Source organism: Euleptes europaea, chromosome 8, assembly GCF_029931775.1.
Source record: "Euleptes europaea isolate rEulEur1 chromosome 8, rEulEur1.hap1, whole genome shotgun sequence".
Taxonomy (NCBI): Eukaryota; Metazoa; Chordata; class Lepidosauria; order Squamata; family Sphaerodactylidae; genus Euleptes; species Euleptes europaea.
In genome coordinates this window covers 70277774-70295960 of record NC_079319.1, presented here as the reverse complement: position 1 = coordinate 70295960, position 18187 = coordinate 70277774, and the positions used below count along the sequence as shown (strand labels likewise).

Here is an 18187-nt window from a genome sequence, read left to right as displayed (position 1 = left end):
CCTACACATGAAGCCAGCTGAGTGATCTTGGGCTAGTCAGCTCTCTCTCTTCCAGCTCTCTCAGCCCCACCTACCTCACAGGGTGTCTGTTGTGGGGAGGGGGAGGGAAGGTGATTGTAAGCCGGTTTGAGTCTCCCTTAAGTGGTAGAGAAAGTCGGCATATAAAAACCAATTATTCTTCTTCTGTGCTGCTGAAGAGAGAAACAGCACTGTAGACTAACAAGCAGCTTGTTTGTTCAGCAGTTCAAATTGCTGTGGGAGGAACATAAAAGAAACGTCCAGCCACACAGTGTCCTCTTCCACATGCACATACTGGATTGCAGCCAGCGTCCTTGCCCTTTCGATGGTATAAAGGGTATATCATCCACTTCATGATCTGTTGTTTCCCGGTCTTGTTGCACAAGGCTCACATCCTCCTCCTCTTTACAAAGAAATCCATTCTTTTCTATCATCTGGATCCTGAGCAGCCCATTTCCCACTCATTCATACATCAATATCATGTAGCTGTTACATTAGTATGAAGCTATAGTGGAAAACAGATGACCATCTCAGCCCACACAGCCTTATTTTCCCTTTTAATTTAATGGCAGTGGAAAATGCAGTTGTAAAACGTGTGCATTTTTGGTGAGGAAATGAGTAACCCATTAATCCAGCTACCGCCCCAGTCTTAAGTCCTTTAGGAAAAGTGAACATAAGAACGTAAGAAAAGCCATGCTGGATCAGACCAAGGCCCATCAAGTTCAGCAGTCTGTTCACACAGTGGCCAACCAGGTGCCTCTAGGAAGCCCACAGACAAGATGACTGCAGCAGCATCCTGCCTGTGTTCCAGAGCACCTAATATAATAGGCATGCTCCTCTGATCCCTGGAGTGCGTGAACCATTTTTTTAAATAAATCTTGCAAGACACAGTGTCCATTTGCACCAGGATGAGATAAGAACTTGAAAGCCCAGTCCTTTGCTTTGGATGTGGTGTGTTCATAATATACATTAGTACACACACACACACACCCAATTCACATAACTGGAAGAAACCAACATGCACTTACATATGCTAAAACTGCTGAAAAGATAATCACTGCTCCCAGGGCCATAGAAACTTCCTGGGTTTGGAAAATGCAATGTCTTTGACTGTTTTTTGAATGGTCTACAGAGCATGTTTCCTATGAGACGCTCATGCTCTCGCCCACTCCCAATAATTTCAAGATTTCAACGATTGTCCCTGGTTGAATCTTGCCATTTTAAAAATGAGATCTTCTGCCATCTCTACATCTGATTGCCTGACCTTAGAAGAAACCATCAAATGCACTTCTATTTTTCTAGACAAGAGATTAAGCTCTCCTGAGTCATATTATAGCTGTGTGGATGCTTACCTGCAGATCTGTCCTTTCACAAAAGGTATACATCATCTTTGTCTCAAAAGACACAGTTCTCTCATCCCTTTAAATCTATGGATGGAAACCAGCTCCGTGTAAAGAGATGTGAACTTCGTATTCTTTCACAATATGTGCCCACCTTATAGTTCTGTCTATTTTATGAATGGATTAAATAAAGATATAAGAACTGGCTTGTTTGTTGGCAAAAATTGTTCAAATTGTTCTTTCAAAATATCAAGGAGCCCCAATCAATTGGGCATTGGTTGGACAGCTAGAGGAGAAAATGGCGGACCTACTGCAATTGCACAATTCAGCTTGAATCTCCCCAGTTCCACTTGCCCTAACCTTTTGTCAAGCCCAAGGGTTACCCCAGACTTGTGTAACGTAACCAAGCAGGGTCGATCCAGCACTCAAAACACTGTCTTCAAAAACATAAAAAGCTTTATTTTAAAGAGAAAGGTCAAAAGACAATTAAAACAAACAAGACAGGCAAAGGCACACTGGCAAGCAGATAATAACAAAGGCCTTACTTGTCTAACTGTTCCCTATATTCACAGCAGTTCTAAGGAGCTAGGATGACTTTAGGCCTCCATCAATACAGGAACTAGAAAGAACTGCAGTAGTCAAAAAGCACCTTCCCACCTGGGACATGAGTAAACGTATGGATTTCTTGAACTCCGGTCAAATGATCCCCCTCTTCCAATTACCGGGTCACGCTAAATGAACCTTCGAGATGACTCAGACCAGTTCTGATCAGAACATTCTCTGGGTGAAGATGAGTGAACTCACCCCAGTCCCAACTTCTCATGGCAGTATCAGTCTGCTTAATTAGATTGGAATGCCAAGTGTCCTTGAAGCTAACAGCTAGCTTACAAACTGCAGGTGGTGAGCCATTACTACAGGCTTCCTAGGAAACTACAGAGACTAAAACTTTACCACACAAGAGGGAAGCAATGCAGTTGTCAATGGCAAAATAGTTTTCCTTTCTTCACACCTTTCAACAAAACCAGACTTTCGGTTCCACGAATTTTGCCTTAGCCAAGTCCCACGAGAGTGGCATAGCCCAGCATCATGGCAGCTGCTGTGCTAATGCAACTCAGCTCATCTATACTGAAGCTGTACAGTCATATCCAAGATTGTGGGCAGGCAGCCATACATGGCATGCTTGTTGGCAGCATGGTGTAGTGGTTAAGAGCGGTGGACTCTAATCTGGAGAACCGGGTTCGACTCCCCGCTCCTGCACATGAGCAGCTGTTTCGAATCTGGTGAACCATTAGAGAATGGGAGACATCCAAAAGCTGAATGAGTTGGTCTGAATCCTTCCACCTCCATTTGAGGAAAGGATGTGCCAGGAATGAAGAAGGTGGTTCCCAGGAAGATGACTTCTCCTGCTTATCTGGAGACCCAGAGTGGTGTACTGATTAGGAGCAATGGACTCTAATCTGGAGAACCGGGTTTGATTCCCCACTCCTCCACAAGAAGCCAGCTGGGTGACCTTGGGCTAGTCACAGTTCTCTTCGAGCTCTCTCAGCCTCGCCTACCTCACAAGGTGTCTGTTGAGAGGAGAGGAAGGGAAGGCAATTGTAAGCCAGTTTGATTCTCCTTAAAAGGTAGAGAAAATTGGCATATTCAAACCAACTCTTCTTCTTCTACTTATGCAACTCAGCTCATCTATACTGAAGCTGTGTAGTCATATCCAAGATTGTGGCAACCATCTATGGCGTACTTTTGCCATCTTGGATAATAATTTCTGTATCATTGCTATGTCAAATAGCTAAGATATAGGGTCTAATAACTAAGCCATGTGGACAACCAAATCCTTGCAGTAGGCCGCCCCAGCTTAAGGCAAGGATTCCCAGTGCCACAGTGCCCACCAACACCTTGAAACAATACATTCATTCCAAAAGGCATCCTCTGAAACAGAGCTACTGTCTGAAATGTTATGGAGCTATTATTAAAGTTATGCATAACCTCACTTCCTGACAATTGGTGGTTGGCTCTGTCACAAAACCACCCTGGGTCTGCAGACTCCACCTCCTGAGGCAGCCATTTAGTGGTTGCACCCACCATCTATCTGGATTGCAAAGGTGCCTGCAGGTTCAAAAAGGCTGAGGAGTCCTGGCATAAGATTTAAGATTATACAGGTTGTGAAGCTGGAAGACGTGAAGAATTCAACTTTGGAAAAGAAGCGGTAAAAAAACACCTCCAAAGCCATAACTGTAACGCCTGTGACTATATTGAGGTCATAACCAACATGCAGTTGAATTTGGGATCTATTCTGGGTTGTGACCCAAAATGCTAAACAAAAACTAGATGCAGCAGAGAGCAGCAGGCATGGCGGAAAGCCAGAGCTGGGGAGGAAAAGTGGAATTGGGAGGTGGGGGGAATGAAGCTTACAGTATCGTGGTCATTGAAGTGGTAAACGGTATTTATTAGTTCTTCAGAACATAGATATGGTAGGATTAATCAGTCTTTTTCATCTTTCATTTGGAAATGCAATCATCCAGCCTCAAGACTGCAAAAGCATGAATGATGGTACACAGGATCTCGATATGACTGAAAGGGCAATGGTTTTCTCACAGAGTTGGACTGAGTAGAAAACACAAGCGAGTCAAGCCAAAAAAGGGGAAAGGGAACCCACACATCAAATGATGAACCAAAAAAGTTTGAGGAACATCCTTAAAAAACTCCATGGGAACTAGAGCATCCAAGCCACTTCTGGGTTTGATGGGGACACTCTAGGACATTCCTCCAAAACTCTAGAGCTTCCCCGTCACTTCCGGGTTTACCCCAGAAGGGCCATTATTGTGTGCGCGTGCTGGGCGCTTGCACATCGCCCCCCACCAAAGCTTCCACCAATTGCAAGGGGGACTTGGCAACCCTATGGCCAATGGAGATCTGATTGGGTGAGCAGATTTTTTTTAATGTTGCTTTGGGAGCAGCTGCCATCACAGCACAAGACTCTTCACTGAGGTAAACTGTGTATATGCAAGGATATATTTTAAAAGAGTATGTTAGTTTTAAAAGGCACCCTATTAAACAGAAATGTTGAAGAGATACTACTAGAATTACGCATAACCTCTCTCCCTAACATTCTGTAGTTGGCTTCACCTCCTGAGGCTGCCATTTTGTGCTTCTGTCCATTACTCTGTGTTGGAGGGCTCAGGATTATAGAGTGCTTATTGATTTAAATATCCCAACTCATAGGTCTCTTCAATAGCTTATAATATTTTGAAAATATAATAAAAACATAAAAAATAACTAATGCAAACCCACAACAAACAAACCTGGCAGAATCATTAGCAAAAAAACCAGGCAAACAATGGTACGCCCCACCCAAAACTAGGGTTGCCAGGTCCCTCTTTGCCACTGGTGGGAGGTTTTTGGGGTGGAGCCTGAGGAGGGCGGGGGTTGGGCAGGGGAGGGACTTCACTTCCATAGATTCCAATTGCCAAAGCGGCCATTTTCTCCAGGGGAACGGACCTCTATCGGCTGGAGATTGGCTGGAGATCCTGTAATAGCAGGATAGTACCCGGAGGTTGGCAACTCTACCCAAACTGCTGCAATATAGGCCCCAGGCAAAGGGGAGTAGGAAGAGAGCTCCGTGGATGAGGTGCTACCACCGAGAAGTCTCTGTTCTGGCCTCACTTCTGGGGCATCCCAAGAAGGGCCTCTGAAAAGCTGGACCATCATGTGTATAGGCAGCTACATAAATTATATATAAATGATTATTGTAATTAGTCACTTATTTTTCATGATTTACAGCCACGATGTCAAATCATAATTACAGGGCTTTGTTTTGCTTTTTTCAAGGGAGTTGAAATCTCGTTTAGAGGAGTTTGCTTTCACTGTTGCTAGCCGCGTGTGGGTAGCAGCAAGGCCGGGCACCATGACCTTTCCAATGTGAAGTTTAATTAAGGTTGTGAAGAGTAGAAATGTGGCATTTTGACTCTTACAGTGCAGTTCGCTGAAGGACATTTTAAAATGATGGCTGCAATATCCACCAGCCCATTCTCTCCACTTACCTTCTGATAACATTATCTCTGCAATCAGAGTGGAAATCTAATTTACACCCATTGCTGCAAAAATAAGCCCCCATAACACGTCTGGAAAATGATTGTTCAGAAAAGGGCAGACACAATTGTTATCTTGCAGCAACTTTGCCAGGGAAAGAAAACCATTCGAATGATTAGAAAGAGACCTTTGAAAAATGTAATCTCACCCCTGCAGTCTGAAGTGGTATGGTCCATTCTGCCTCTTTTCTGTCTCATTCTATTGCATGTCTACACCCAGCCTAAGACATTTGCAGAGTATATGCTAGGGTTTGTGTGGTTTTTTTTCAGGTTGCCCTATTTTAGTTTGTTTTGAGGGATAATATGCATCCATTGCTATCATCTTGTTATTCTAAATCCTTAGAATATGGAGAGGATTTGGTACCCATTTAATTCCATTTTCAGTTGAAATCACATAAAATGTGGCAGACACAATTTCAGAGCTGTGCATTTGTATAATGCCCAAGACTAAGTATGGGGACAAATGGTTCATCTGACCTAGAGCTGCCAACCTCCAGATGGTGGCTGGAGATCCCCCGCTATTACAACTGATCTCCAGGTAGGGTTGCCAACCTCCAGGTACTAGCTGGAGATCTCCTGCTGTTACAATTGATCTCCAGCCGATAGAGATCATTTCACCTGGAGAAAATGGCCGCTTTGGAAATTGGACTCTATGGCATTGAAGTCCCTCCCCTCCTGAAACCCCGCCCTCCACAGGCTCCACTCCAAAAACCTCCCGCCAGTGACAAAGAGGGACCTGGCAACCCTATCTCCAGGTGACAGAGATCAGTTCCCCTGGAGAAAATAGCTGCTTTGGCAATTGGACTCTATGGCATTGAAGTCCCTCCCCTCTCCAAACCCTGCCCTTAGGGTTGCCAGGTTCCTCTTCACCACCAACGAGAGATTTTTGGAGTGGAGTCTGAGGAGGGCGAGGTTTGGGGAGGGGAGGGACTTCAATGCCATAGAGTCCAATTGCCGAAGTGGCCATTTTCTCCAGGGGAACTGATCTCTATCGGCTGGAGATCAGTTGTAGTAGCAGGAGATCTTCTGCTATTACCTGGAAGTTGGCAATCCTGCTTGCCCTCCTCAGGCTCCACCCCCAAAATCTCCAGGTAAACTGGCATCTATAAAGTATGTATTCTAAACACTGGCATTTCCAGTAAAGGCCTTCAGCAGCCCTCATGCTTCCCTGAAGTTACTAAATAAATGTCACCTCTGGGGGGGGCAGGGAAGAACCTTGCATAATCCTTTATGTGCTCTACTAATCACTTTGTACCAACCCTTTATGCAGATCCAAAATGTTCTTCCCTTCCCTTTTGGATTAGAAGACCCAAAAGCTACTTAACAGGAGAGTAATCACTCGTGCAATTTGCACTGAGATCAAATCTGGCATTGCTTGATTGGCAATCATTGCCTTTTTCTCCTTGTTCGTGCTGATGAACACGCTCTCAGGATGTTTGTGTCTGCTGCTTCCCTTCTGATTTGCACAGCAATTTCGCTCCCACCATCTGGTGGTTCTCTATGGGCTGCCTTGAACCCTTGTTTGTTTTTTATGCCCGCAGTACAGTGAGTCACAAATTAATGGCTGGGAAACAGATATGCTCGCTCTTACTTCGCTGCGTTTCAGCAGATTCTTCTTTATGGGTTTTGGTGTAGCCTCAACATGACCCATTCTGTAGTATTGGAGTATTTTCCCAGTGTGAAAAAATAATCAGCATCAAACCAACCCCTTCTATTCAGGAAACTAAAAGTAATGGAGATCAGTAACTGAAATACATTGTAATGCAGATATTATTACACTGTTGCTGCCGTTGCTATTTCTACAGTGCTAGTTATTTATGTGACAGAATCTTGCACAGAGTTGTTATAAGCTTAAGAGGTTTATAAGCTTAAAGGCCTCCAAAGTGCTTACAGTCTAAGGGCTAAACTAGTCACCCCCATTTGAAAGTTGAAGTCAGCTGTCTAAAAATACCACAAGGGTCCAATCAGGATCAGGCCCACAGAACAGCAGGATCAGGAAATTTTGTGCCCCCCCCACACACACATAGGGTTGCCAACCTCCAGGTGGTGGCTGGAGGTCTCCCACTATTACAACTGGTCTCCAGCCAACAGAGATCAGTCCCCTGGAGAAAATGGCCACTTTGGCAATTGGACATTATGGCATTGAAGTCCTTCCCTTCTCAAAACCCCGACCTCCATTCCCAAAATCTCCAGGTATTTCACAACCTGGAGTTGGCAACCTTACCCACACTAGGGTTGCTAACCTCCAGATCTCCCACTATTACAACTGATCTTCAGCCAATAGAGATCAGTTCACCTGGAGAAAATGGCTCCTTTGGCAATTGGACTGTATGGCATTGAAGTCCCTCCCCTCCCCAAACCCTGGTCTCCTCAGGCTCTGCCCTCAAAACCTCCCACCAGTGGTGAAGAGGGACCTGGCAACCCTAACCTTCACACCTTTTCAAGTGCTGAAAGCCTGCATTTTAAAATGGCTGACTTCAGCTTTAAAATTGTGTTGCCGTAACATCTAGTTTGGTCCTAAGAGCCAAGTTAGACATGACTGCAGCCACATTTGTTTACTCACACATCTACCTGATAAAGTGGGAGTACAGGCTCTGATTTTTCACAACGTGGGCAAGGAGAGCTGAATTCTCCCCCATCTTATTTCACTGGTGTCTGTCATTTCAGATACTTCTCCATCTGGCTCACTTCTGGTATCTGAGCCAGACTAGGAGGAAAGTGCTGGGAGGAAAATGGTGAGAATACACAAGGCAGAAGGGGGCAGGCTCGGTTCTCTTCCTCAGAGGACAATGTTTGTGGTTAAATATTGGATCCCTACTTGGAAATCAATTACTTTACCTGGTATTTGAGTTGCCAATCTCCTGCTATTACTAGCTGGAGATCTCCTTGCTATTACAACTGATCTCCAGCCAACAGAGATCAGTTCACCTGGAGAAAATGGCCACTTTGGCAATTGGACGCTATGGCATTCAAGTCCCTCCCCTCCCCAAACCCCGCCCTCCTCAGGCTCTGCCCCAAAAACCTCCCGACGGTGGCAGAGAGGGACCTGGCAACCCTATCTGGTATACAGAAGTAGATGGAAGATCTTCTGGACAATGTTGCAAAACTAAAAGCAACATTTGCCCATTGAGCAATGGAAGATAAATTTCAGAGGATATGAAGACCTTTCCTAGAACTCGAATACTAAAGCAACAGAACTCTACTACCATTCTCTCTCTCTCTCTCTCCCTCTCCCTCTTCTAAAGTTTTCCTTAATCTAATGTTTGAAAAATATATATATTATTCGTCATCATCATAATATTGGATCCCACCTACTTTATATATGAATACAGTCAATATGTGAACAACATGACTTTTCTTGTATGGCTCTGAATTATAGATTCATATGGTGTACTTGATAGAGGGGGAGTTGTTCAGTCAAGATTCAGATACTGTTACCTCTTTTTAACACAAATAAAAACACATAAGGAATTTCTATCATATCACTTATATCATTTATAGGTCACTATGGAATTGTGTGAGTTTCACCTAAAGGTAAAGGTCCCCTGTGCAAGCACCGGGTCATTCCTGACCCATGGGGTGACATCACATCCGGATGTTTACTAGGCAGACTTTGTTTAAGGGGTGGTTTGCCAGTGCCTTCCCCAGTCACCTTCCCTTTACCCCCAGCAGGCTGGGTACTCATTTTACCAACCTCGGAAGGATGGAAGGCTGAGTCAACCGGCTACCTGAAACCAACTTCCGTCGTGATCGAACTCAGATCGTGAGCAGAGCTTGGACTGCAGTACTGCAGCTTACCATTCTGCGCCACGGGGCTCCTGAACTTCACCTACCTGGGGGGGGGGGGGAAATCCCACTTTGCTGTGGCTTCTGTAATCTGTTAACCTGGGCTGAAGGAGAGACAAGTCAGAAGCCCGATTGGCTCACTTTCCACAAAGTACAAACCTGAGAGAATGCCTAATTTTATTAACACATTCACATGTGGCAGCTGTGAGGAAACACCCAAGCTATGCCACAGTAAACAAAGGCAAGGCTAGCATATGTATTCCATCTCTCTGGGGTGAAATGGCTATAAAGGTGGGCTGGGCACTTCCGTACAGCCAACACATGCAAAATTGTTGAGAGAGAAGAGCCCAAGCCAGCCTTTCAGCATGTAAACATCAGGGCTTTGTTAGTTCAGCGGCTGTTCTCCTAGGATTCTTGTTCATGTAAAAAGAGGTAGGATATGTGTATGTGTGTGTTTGTGTATGTAGGTTTATGTTGTCCCTGAAGGGCTACAGAGACCAAGCCAGGCCTAAGAATAGTTAATTGGTCCCAGAATAACACACTATTGGCAGATCCTGGATGCACTCATATGGGAGCCTAGTACAGGGCAGGCAACCAGAAACGGATGCACTGGTAAGCAGTGTAAGGTCATTCATGCATGGAAGTTTTACCTGAGGTTCGTTGTTCGCTGGACCCACACTTTCCTGTTGGGAGTCTATGCATCAGCAGTCTCCAAGCTCAAATCAGGAAGTATTTGAATCCCCACCCCTTGACATGCTGCTTTGTAATTGGCTCTCTGCTTGCTGTGAGAGAAGCCAAGCTTCTGTGTCCCACGCTTTGCCTTACGCATGGGGATTTCAAGTGGGCTGAGCTCAGGGGAGAGAGAAGAATTGGGTTAATAGAAGGATGGGAAGGTCCAGGATTTGTGAGGGCTGGCAGCAAGGTCCTCTCTAATGGAGGGAAAACTCATGCATCACTCCAAGGAACAACCAAGACAGACAAGGGGGTGAACGTGAGTGAAAGTGCCCATGCATAAATGACCTAAGTTAACATTTTATCACACAGGAACGACATATGAAGAAATGATATGGTTAAATATCCCCCTTCGTCTACAATAGTTTCCAAGAGCAAACACCATAACGTATGCAATGAAACTTACTTAAATGTTGATGTAAGCCGCCCTGAGTCCAGCCTTGGTTGGGAAAGGGCAGTTTAAAAAATCAAATAAATAAATTAAGCTGGCCTCTCAGGATGTGATCATTCTATTCTATGGCAACAAAAATAATAGCTTCAGTAAACCTGGTTTTCAGTTACCACACACTTGGAATTTCTTTTGATAAATACAGCCTATCACAGCATAAGAAAAGAATACTCAGATACCAAATGGAGTTAGGGCAGATAAATGTATTTATATATATTTTTCTAGTTAACAAATATATTTGATTTTACAATTATATGTTAAACATCTCTCTTCTTTTTTTTTTTTTGCTTCCAAAGGTTATTTTATTTAAATTCCTGTTTTAAAAAAATAGTGACACTTCAATATTATTGGCCGGCACAAATGGTGTTTCCACATAATAAAACAAAATACAGCACAAGGAGAAAAGGTAATGGAACAGAAACAAGCATGGAAAGGGAGGGCAAAGGTTTTCAAAGGGAAGCCTGACTTTCGTAGTACAATGGATAAAAAAGGATAGTGTCTGGTAACCAGGCAAGATGAGATCCTTTTAGAACATTCCACTATTCCCTCCCCGTCATGGAAGATAAAGGGTCAACTATCTACAGAAAGACAGTAATTTTAGTCAGTGTTAGTGGTATGTTAGTTGGTCTCAAACTCTGTGGCCATTTATGCATGGGAGGTTTTGCCTTGGATTTGCCACTCTCTAGATGCACATTTTTCCCCATCCGAATTCTCAAAACTCAAAAATAAGCTCCCATGCAGTTTCGAGAATTCAGATGGGGGAAATGTGCATCTAGACAGTAGCAAATCCAAAGCAAAACCTCCCATGCATAAATGGCCTGTTTCAAAGAACTGGCACCCAAATCAAAATGTTTGGAACAGTCTACTTTCCTCTTCTTGGCTTAGATGGCATTACTTCAATATTCTGTTTTCCAGAGCTAGAACAGCATATTTGAAAATGCTATATCACAAGGAGTGTATCGGCAAGGTAAGCATTCTATCTGCTACGGATAAAACTAGAACTAGCTATCCACATGTCAACCTTAACATCCAGAGAGTTAACATCAGACAGCAAAAGGCAGGAGAGCTTCTAGAAAGTTACTGAATTCCCTGTATCCTGTTGACACCTGGAGGGAGATGCAAGCACCCACAACCCTCACTCATGGGACCCTTCCCTCTAATTGAGTAGAGGGAGCAGAGTCCACACATCCCTCTCCCGATCATCTACAAAGGGAAGAAGAGATCACTACCACACTCACACTGATGTTTGGTTATTTCACATACTGCCCCTTTCATTAATATACTCTTTCTGAAAGGGTTTTTTAAAGGAAATATGCACTATAAGACTATCTCAGGGTTAATCTTCTTTTTTTTCAGTAGCAAGAGCTGACAGCATGGTTATTTTACTTTCTACTACAATCACACATACTAAAAATGCATGCAATTTTCTGTTACAACGATTAAGGGATAAGTCACATGATCAAGGTACAGGTCTTGGGTTCATCTTTGTGGGTTTCAGCCCTGTTTTCCCACTGCCGGTGGTGAATGGGTCATCCAAAGCGTTCATGCAAAAACACAGGTCATTTTTGCCACACCGCTGCTGAACCCTCTTTACAAAGGGAAGAGGAGGCCTGTCAAATTGTGCTGATGACCAGTGATTCAGAGGGCAATTTAACCACAATAGTTGTATGACCTGATCCTTACACCTGGCACTGAAAAAAGTACTAAAAGCTCTCATTTACAATTGTTGGTCTTAGAAATCTAAAAAATCAATAAAATTGGAGGCCCCCTCCTGGAGAGTAAGGCTTGGCCTACACATGCACAGAACATTGTGGTAGACTCCTAAGGTGGTAAAATGGGCTGTACCATTTCAGCATGTAGGCAGAGAGGGTCAAATGTTTAATGCTCCCCTACACAAATTTAAAAAACAGTAGATTAAAGAGAAAAGTTCTTGCCTCATTCTCTGCAAGTTGTACTCGTTTTCTGTTTCCTTCCATTTGAATATTCACTGTAATCTGTACAATTCTAACAACATGTCAATTGATGATCCGCAGCTAGATATTTCCTCTGAAAAGTCTCATCTTTGAAATGAAATGAAATGAAATGACATTTGAAGATTCTCTTCAGTAATAGCTTCATGGCTATTTCACAAATGCTAATCACAAATTACTTCATCTGGCAGATGACGAGTGTTGAACTTGCATTTATGAATTTTCCCTTAAACGTTGATTTGGGTCCTAAGACTTCATCCAGAAACCAATCACCTTAGTCCTAAAGCTGAAAGATATTTAAGCACACAAGGAGCCCAATTCACAGACTTTCATCACAAGCTGCTAAACAAGCACCACGCCTTAGCCAACCCAAAAGCCATAAGACAGCATTTAAACCCTGTGATATATATGTTAAAAAGCATTCAGATTTGTTATTTGCAGAACCAGAGTCCAGTGGTTTGGTGTGAACAGGCTTAGATTGATTAAGAGATGAATTAAGAGATGAAGCCAGACATTGATCCTACTGATACTGTGACATAACATTTCCTTGGTTATCACTTTCCTATCAGTCGCTTGGAAACTGTAACACAGTTGGGTTCGAGACACCGTCTTCTATGAAACGGAACAGTCTTTAATAACAATTTGCTAGTTTTGATAATTCAAAGCAGAAAATAAACTAATATTTGTATAATGTTATTCAAGCTAAAATATAGCAGATTGAAGAAGCTAATGTGGCCAACGTCAACAATAGTGAAGATGATTGAGCTATTTATCAGAAACTACAAACCCCAAAACAAGAAAGCAACATACTAAAAAAAAAAAAAAAAACCCTCTAGCAAAAGCAAAAGAAAATGGTAAGAGCAGCACATTTCACAGAAACACTCTGAGGGCCTCTGCAAGTGTTTTCCTGACATTCACAGGCCATCTTTTTCAAGACTCAGTCGGCCATGGAGCCATGTCCATTTACAACAGATATAGCCAGCCCAATATGTAAAATTCTTGTTCCTCATGAGCTGAAGGTTATGCTAATGAGAACACATTTGCATGTTGAAGTAAATGTCAGTACTATTACATCATACCATCGTGACTGGCTTATATTTAAAAAGTGAAACCCTTTGGCCTCAAGGGGCAGTTGATTATTCAGTTTCGTTCCTTGTGACCTCCTTGCCTTTAACTTCAGTGGGTCTGGCCCGCAGAGAACAGACTGCAAACTAGGCTAAATACATTGGGGCATGTAATCTTAGGTAGATTATTCTTGGAGGACAGATCCACTGAATTCAGTGGATTATTTCTAAATAGAAGAATATAGGATGGAGCAATTAGTGTAGCACACCTATCTGTACTATTGCAACTACCGACTGATAAAGCAGAAGTCCTTCATTTCGAGGCCTATCCTCCCAATCCAGTTATTTGCTCCAGACATGGGAGTTCTAATTATCACATGGTTCTCAGACATATTTAACGGCTTTGCCATTCATTTAAGTAGAGGGCACAGAGCTACGCGTACAGTCTTTTCCATGAGCGGTACAGTACCTGCATTCAGGAACCCCACTTACCCACCAGACGTCATTCAAGGCTCTGAATCAATCATATTTCTGCATTGTTAATAATTTTCTACCCCAACCTTCATACCACAAAATGAAAAATATGGCTTCTAACTTTAAATGAAATCCTACAGTTCATGTTTATTCAGCTTTTTAAAAAAAAATCACAGGTTTTCCATTTTAAATTACAAAAGCGTTTTTTAACTTTTCTGAACCAATTGTTTTCATCCTAGCCATATCTATTTTCAGTATAAATGTGTGCTGGTTCAACATGCTTCAATTAATTTTTTAAAACTGTATTTTGCCTTAAAATTTAGAAACCAAATTTTGGAACTATAATTCAATCTTCCTCCTAATCTTCCTCTTCATTTATCTAAGTACAGAATACCACATTATCATTTCAGGGTTTAACCGGTAAAGCTCCACCATACTGTCACGTTATAAATTAATCGAGTACAGAAAAAGATGCTCTGCAATTCAAATATAAAATCCTTCATTATCTATTAACCTAGGTCCTTTAAAATATATCTATGCTACTGCTGCATAGGCATTAGTTTGTTCGTTTTTTTCACTTTCCTGAGGACTGGTGACGGTTACTCTTGGAGCGGAAGTTTTCTGGGCATCACCCTAAAGAAAAAAAGCAAACATATTTTTTAGTGTCACATGGCAAAGGGTTTTGTTTTTCTTTTGTGATAAACTTGTCCTGAACACAGGGCTGGCTCAAGGACTTTTGGCACCCTGGGCAGTTTTGCAGTCCTAGGTAGGCAACAATAAATGGTTTAAAGGTCCATTTTAAACCCTGGATTCCAAGATAGAGACTAAGCCAGCATATCTCAGAGATACGATGGTGTATGAGAAGATACAATGGCATATCCAGACATGTGCTGGTTGGGAAGTCCCGCTGGCATCATGCCAGTGCTGAACTGGTATAACCACAATACTGGAATAGAACTGGGTGGCGTCAGGAGCATGGCATGGGCAGAGAAGGACTTAGCTTCCTATCCCGCATCAGCCCCGAATATGTTCGGTGTAGCTCAGATTAATCCCCTAGGGGCCACTCCCAACTACTTAGGATGCCTTCACAGAAGCATAGTTGGAAGGGACCACCAGGGTCATCTAGTCCAACCCCCTGCACAATGCAGGAAATTCACAACCCACACACCCCCAGTGACCCCTACTCCGAGCCCAGAAGATGGCCAAAATGCCTTCCCGCTCATGATCTGCCTAAGGTTACAGAATCAGCGTTGCTGACTGATGGCTGTCTAGCCCCTGCTTAAAAACCTCCAGGGAAGGAGAGCTTACCACCTCCCAAGGGAGCCTGTTCCACTGAGGAACCACTCTGACTGTTAGAAAATTCTTCCTAAAGTCTAGACGGAAACTCTTTTGATTTAATTTCAACCCGTTGGTTCTGGTCCGACCTTCTGAGGCAACAGAAAACAACTCGACACCATCTTCTATATTACAGTCCTTCAAGTACTTGAAGATGGTTCTCATACCACCCCTCAGTCTTCTCCTCTTCAGTCTAAACATACCCAGCTCCTTCAACTTTCCTCATAGGACTTGGTCTCCAGACCCCTCACCATCTTTGTTGCCCTCCCCTGTACACGTTCCAGCTTGTCTACATCCTTCTTAAATTGTGGTGCCCAAAACTTGATGGGAGGGGTCTTGGGGGTCCGTCAAGGCTGCCTGTGCTGAGTGAATTATGGCAGCATGAGACTGCTGTGGCTGCACTGCCCGTGTTGCCTCTCCTGTGCGTCTCCCTGCCAAAAATTTCCCCCATCTAAATATCCTGCAAATTCACTATTAGTCCAGCAGAAGAACAAATGTTTACAGGGTTAATAGCAACTTGGGCACAGCAGTGTAGATCAAGGAAGTATTGCCTCACATGCATGGGGGAAATTGTTAATATGCATGTCAAGCTCCACTGATCCAATCAAAACCAGAACATCTGGCATCAGCTTTAAAGAAAAAAATAAAAAAATAAAAAGATTTGATAAGTGGATCTCCTACGTCTCATATAGTTTGGGCCTTATTGTTCATGTGTACAGAGAGGCGGGTCAAAAAGTGTGATAAAGCAACAAATCTTTCCTCCTACACATGAAAAACATGCAGTTTTTAATGAAGAAGTGGATAAGAATTAACAAGCCAGAATTTCAAGCCAGCATGAAAGGGTTGCTGACCTCCAGGTCCTAGCTGGAGATCTCCTGCTATTACAACTGATCTCCAGCCGATAGAGATCAGTTCACCTGGAGAAAATGGCTGCTTTGGCAATTGGATTCTATGGCATTGAAGTCCCTCTCCTCCCCAAACCCTGCCCTCCTCAGGCTCTGCCCCAAAAACCTCCAGCTGGTGGCAAATAAGGACCTGGCAAGCCTAAGCATGAACCAAAAAAGAGGGGCTTCACTAGGGTTGCTAGCTCTGGGTTAGGAAATACCTGGAGATTTGGGGGGCACAGCCTGAGGAGGGCAGGGTTTGGGGAGGGGAGGGACTTCAGTGCCATAGAGTCCAATCGCCAAAGTGGCCATTTTCTCCAGATGAACTGATCTCTATCGGCTGGACAGCAGATGTAATAATGGGAGATTTCCTGGAGGTTGGCAACCCTAGGCTTCACCAATGCATGAATGCATCAAATGCATCAAAGCATCAGGGTGATAGTGTGCTTAGCTTGGCAGAAGACATGAAGTGATTACTCTCTGGGAATGAGGTTATGCAAAATTATCAAATGGCAGACCAAATGGCTTTAACATTCTCACAGGACAGTCAATGCTGGCTGTGAGAGCATCGTCCCTGGCATCATGGAAGAAAAGGAAATACATCTTGCTTTCATGTAAATGAGATTACAGGAGTGTAATAAAGACAGGGCAGACTTGTTCTAAAGCTAGGGTTGCCAGGTTTGGAGCATGGCATGGAGGTTGCCATCAGCAGGAGGTTTTTGGGGTGGAGCCTGAGGGTGGGGTTTGGGGACGGGAAGGACATCAATGCCATAGAGTCCAATTGCCAAAGTGGCCATTTTCTCCAGGTGAACTGATCTCTATCGGCTGGATATCAGTTGTAATAGCAGGAGATCTCTAGCTAGTACCTGGAGGTTGGCAACCCTATCTAAAGCTGAAGTTCCAAAGCTGAAATCCCACAAATTGAGTACCCTGGCTACAGACGGACCGACTACTAGAATGGACAAATGGAATAATTGGGATAAGGAAGCATATTACCTGCGTCAGATCATGAGCGCTTTCTTTTGCTTCTTCTTCGTGACCATTAAGATCCATTTCCTCACCATTTTCTTCATTTGTTCCACCCTGCGCATGGCTCGTCTCGCCCTCCCCTGCTGCATCAAGCTCCGGCTGCTCATTTTCGGAATGGTCGTCCATTTTCTCTTTGTTTTCATCCACTTCGTTGATGGTCTCCTCAGTTTCTTCACCTGGCTCAGTCTCCCCATTCATTGCTGTGTATTCTCCATTGTGCCGAGTGACATTTTCTTCCTCATCCACAGTTTCTGCTGGCCGCTGGAAAAAACAAACATAACATTGCACCGTGCTCGGCTATTTTGATTAAGATATTCTAGGTAGAATTATAGTTATTTTGACAAGTTAAATTAAAAGGACATATCTACCATGATAGGTATTTTTTAATTAAAGAAGCTAGAACCATTTGAAGAATAACAGGGAGGAGAGGAATAAATCATTAGCAAATTCCTCTCTTCCGACTCAAGTTTCCTCCTCCAGGATACTACAACTGTCAGAGACCAGAAGGTTTTGGGGCGGAGCCTGAGGAGGACTGGGTTTGCGGAGGGGAGGGACTTCAAGGCCATAGAGTCCAATTGTCAAAGCGGCCATTTTCTGTTATTACAACTGATCTCTATCGGCTGGAGATTAGTTGTAATAGCAGGAGATCTCCAGCTAGTACCTGGAGGTTGGCAACCCTACCATTATCAGACATTTTGCTCACCAATAGCACTTCTGTCTTGTCAGGATTGAGCCTCTGATCACAAGATGCTAAGAAAAGGAGATAGCCGTTGCCAGAATGCTGGATCAGATGGGCCTTTGGTCCAATCCAGCAAGGCTCTCCTTTGTTCTCTAAACAGCATCCCCTTTTCTCCAAACTACATGGCAAACTGCTGTTGAAAACTGTATGGTATGAGGGCCTTGGTATAAAAAGGAATACTGTAAAAAAAATCCCACTAGGAATTGGCAAAGCCCTTGGACACAACTCTAATAGCTCTTTGCACCCTGGCCAAGATCATTACTAAAACAGGTCTGTTTGG

General features: G+C 43.5%; 1 protein-coding gene across 1 annotated transcript in view; it reads right to left on the bottom strand.

Annotated features, from left to right (window-relative positions):
* Positions 1-14367: 14367 nt before the first annotated feature.
* Positions 14368-18187, bottom strand: part of DCDC2 (doublecortin domain containing 2) — a 70736-nt gene continuing 66916 nt past the window's right edge. The window contains exons 10-11 of the mRNA XM_056854222.1: positions 17136-17429; positions 14368-14553 (exon numbers count right to left, since the gene is read on the bottom strand). Coding sequence (XP_056710200.1) covers positions 14455-14553; positions 17136-17429 — 393 coding nt within the window. The 3' untranslated portion in view covers positions 14368-14454. The remainder of the gene's footprint in view (positions 14554-17135; positions 17430-18187) is intronic.